At 66.6% G+C, this 3,015-nt stretch overlaps 1 protein-coding gene across 1 annotated transcript in view; it reads left to right on the plus strand.

Moving 5' to 3' along the window:
• MNEG_2248 (WD repeat-containing protein 35) overlaps positions 1-2,978 on the plus strand; it is a gene marked incomplete at both ends in the record, with an annotated part of 7,720 nt that extends 4,742 nt beyond the window's left edge. The window contains 8 exons of the mRNA XM_014049281.1: positions 425-568; positions 958-1,046; positions 1,260-1,425; positions 1,656-1,724; positions 1,955-2,048; positions 2,339-2,475; positions 2,747-2,904; positions 2,972-2,978. Coding sequence (XP_013904735.1) covers positions 425-568; positions 958-1,046; positions 1,260-1,425; positions 1,656-1,724; positions 1,955-2,048; positions 2,339-2,475; positions 2,747-2,904; positions 2,972-2,978 — 864 coding nt within the window. The remainder of the gene's footprint in view (positions 1-424; positions 569-957; positions 1,047-1,259; positions 1,426-1,655; positions 1,725-1,954; positions 2,049-2,338; positions 2,476-2,746; positions 2,905-2,971) is intronic.
• Between the last annotated feature and the right edge of the window lie 37 nt (positions 2,979-3,015).

The raw sequence follows: 3,015 nt of genomic DNA on the forward strand, positions 1-3,015 counted from the left end.
AGGCCGACAGCGGCGGCGGCGGGCGGCGGCAGGCCGGGACTGGTTGGTCAGGGTGGCAGCGGTGGTACGGCAGCGGGCAAGAGCATGGCCATCACCGGGGAGCACCTCACCTTGGAGCGAAAGGTACGACCACAGGGGGCACTCAAGAAATGCAGGCGGGCTGGGCATCCAGGGGGCCGCAGGACGGGCCCCGGGCTGCATTTGCTGCGTCGGGGGTTGCGTGGGCTGGCGTATTGGCGTGGCGAGCTCCAGTGATGCGGGTGATGAATGCCCGCAGCTCGCCAGAGCGGAGGACCCTGGCCATCCCTGGATGATGCAGGGGCCCGTCCCCCCGCCCACTGAATGGCGCGCACCGCGCGATGCCAGCTGAGTGATCGTGACCCGGACGGACCTGAGTCCGTGCACCCTGGTCGGCTGCACGCAGGACGTGTGGGGGATGCTGTGGGCCGAGGACAACCCCGACTTGGTGGCGCTGATGGAGAAGGGCCGGTTGTACGTGCTGCGCGGCGGGGCGCCTGAGGAGCCTGTGGCCAGCAGTGGGTACCTGGCGGCTTTCAGGGATCTGGAGGTGTGTGTGTGTGTGTGTGCTTGTGTTTGTGTTTGTTTGTGTGTGTGTGTGTGTTTTTGTCTGTGTGTGTGTGGATGTGAATCATGCATGTGTGCGCATCTTTGTGCGTTCTTGTGCATGCATGCACGCGCGTGTGTACGGGGCCTGGGTGGTTGCGCAGGCAGGTCGACATGACATCAACTCTGTACATGCGTCATGTCTATATCTCCAGAAGAAGGGGTGGCTCTTTGCCAGGTGTTTGGCAAGAAGCGTCGATGGCGCCTGTGCACCGGCAGAGGCAGTTGCAGAGCCTCGGCCGCACCCTCACCTCATCCGGCTCTGCCCACTGCTGGGGCCGCAGCACTCCGCCGCTCATGGGGCCACCCCCACGTCGGCGGCCGCGGCCGCAGGTGCGGTCCGTGTTTCTGGACGACGTGATGGCGGACCCCGACGCCCCCGAGCTGGCATGCGTTGTTGACTATGAGACGCGCAGCCTCAGGTGGGGAACAAGTGACAGGGTGGGGGGCGGGGCGCGGCGCATGCCGCTGCGCAGCAGGGTTGCTCGGCCCGTCCTGATGGGGCTCCAGTGCTTGATTTTTCTTGCGGATCCCAGTACACCAATCCGTGGCATTGTCAGTAAGCGCTTTCGTGCAGACGAGGGTGGCGAGTGGTGACGGCCCGCTTGCTGCGCTCCCGGCGCGGCGCCCGTCAGGGACACGCGGGCCCTGCTGGCCGGCAGCGCCGGCGCCGACAGCGCGGGCGCGTTCGTGTCGGACAACCCTCACCCGCGGCTGTGGCGGCTGCTGGCGGAGCACGCGCTGGAGCGGCGCGACTGGGCGCTGGCGGAGAGGGCCTTCGTGCACTGCTCAGACCTTGCGGTGAGCCGCCAGCGGCGGCGGCTGTTCGGGACCATGCTGGCTGTGTGTGGGCTGGATGCAGCCACTCGGGGGGCAGTCACACGGGCCGGCCCTTGCATGGCATTGTGGTGCTGACCACCGAGTCACCAGGTTTTTCCAGCCAACCCAGCAAGCAAAGCCTACTTGCTGTAGCAGCTGGCTGGTCCCGCGGCTGACGAAACGCAACAAGCATGCATTCCGCAACCCGGCAGGGCATCCAGCTGGCGCGTTCCCTGGCGGCGCAGCAGGACCCCCTCAAGCAGACTGCGGAGGTGCAAATCGTGGGGCCTACGTACGCCCCGAGCACGGCGCAGATGTGCAACATGATGCTCAGTCATCGCCCATGCAGCATGAGCCACCGAAATCCGCCCGTGCACAATTGACATGAATTCTGTCTGACTCCAGGCTTGGCTGTTCCTGGAGCCTCCCAGCCTGCTGGCCACAAGGCATCTGATTTTTTTAACAGAAGGTACTAATCCGTTCTCATCCGCACCACATCGGGTCCGTCCAGGTGTGCTTGTACTTCAAGCGGTTCGACGAGGCCGAGGAGGCGTACCGCAAGATGGACCGCCTGGACCTGGCGGTGGCCCTCAGGAGCAGGCTGGGTGAGGCCGCAGGGGGGAAGGGGAGGGGGAGGGGCGGGGCGTGGCGCAGCGCCACAATGAGGGTTCCGGCCTCTGACCTGGATGTTGCATCACTCTACTGCCGCGCCCGCCAGCTGCCTCCGCCTCCTTTCGGGATCGCGCCAAAGCTCTGGAGCCTCTCATGTCGTGATGGCGAGGACTTGCACCTTCTTGCCGCAACCCCCCCTTTTTGCTGCGGGCCGCGAAACCCTGAGATGCTCGACTGCGCGCTTTTGGCGCGCCCCTGATCCGCCTCGGCGCTCGCGCGCCAGGCGACTGGTTCCGGGTGGAGAAGCTGCTGCGGGAGGGGGGCGGCAGCGACGTGGAGCTGCGGGAGGCAGCGGACCGCATAGGGCAGTATTACAGCGATCGGCAGAAGTGGCAGCGCGCGGCGCAGCACTTCACGCAGGTGAGAGCGGGGCAGAGGGCGCGTGGGGAAGTTTTCGGCGGTCTCTATGAGTGCACGGGCTGCGGCGCGGCGCGTGGGTGATTCTGTAGCGATGGCGCGGGTTGGCCGGATTGAATTGGGTCATCACCGGTGATGTCTGTCACTGTCGCCCCGTACTGTCTTCTACACCGTCTCGCCCTCACTTGCCCACGTGGGCCGCAACCACCTCAAACGGTGAAATTCGGGCCCTGCACCCTGCGTTTGCACCCGCTTGCTCCTCTGCTGCCCGCAGTCCCGCAACAGCGCCATGCTGGTGGAGTGCTTCTACCGCCTGGAGGACTACGCCTCCCTCGCGCGCCTCGCCGACGCCCTGCCCGAGGCTGACCCGCTGCTGCTGTCGGTCGGCGCGCGCCTGCAGAGCGTCGGGCTGGCGGCCGAGGCGGTCGGCGCGTTCCTGAGGGCGGGGGACGCGCGGCGCGCGGTGGAGGCGTGCGTCACGCTGCACCAGTGGGACAAGGCGATGACCCTCGCGAGGGAGCATGGTTATCCCCAGGTGGGGGG

Source organism: Monoraphidium neglectum (genome assembly GCF_000611645.1).
Source record: "Monoraphidium neglectum strain SAG 48.87 unplaced genomic scaffold scaffold00247, whole genome shotgun sequence".
In the NCBI taxonomy this organism is placed as follows: Eukaryota; Viridiplantae; Chlorophyta; class Chlorophyceae; order Sphaeropleales; family Selenastraceae; genus Monoraphidium; species Monoraphidium neglectum.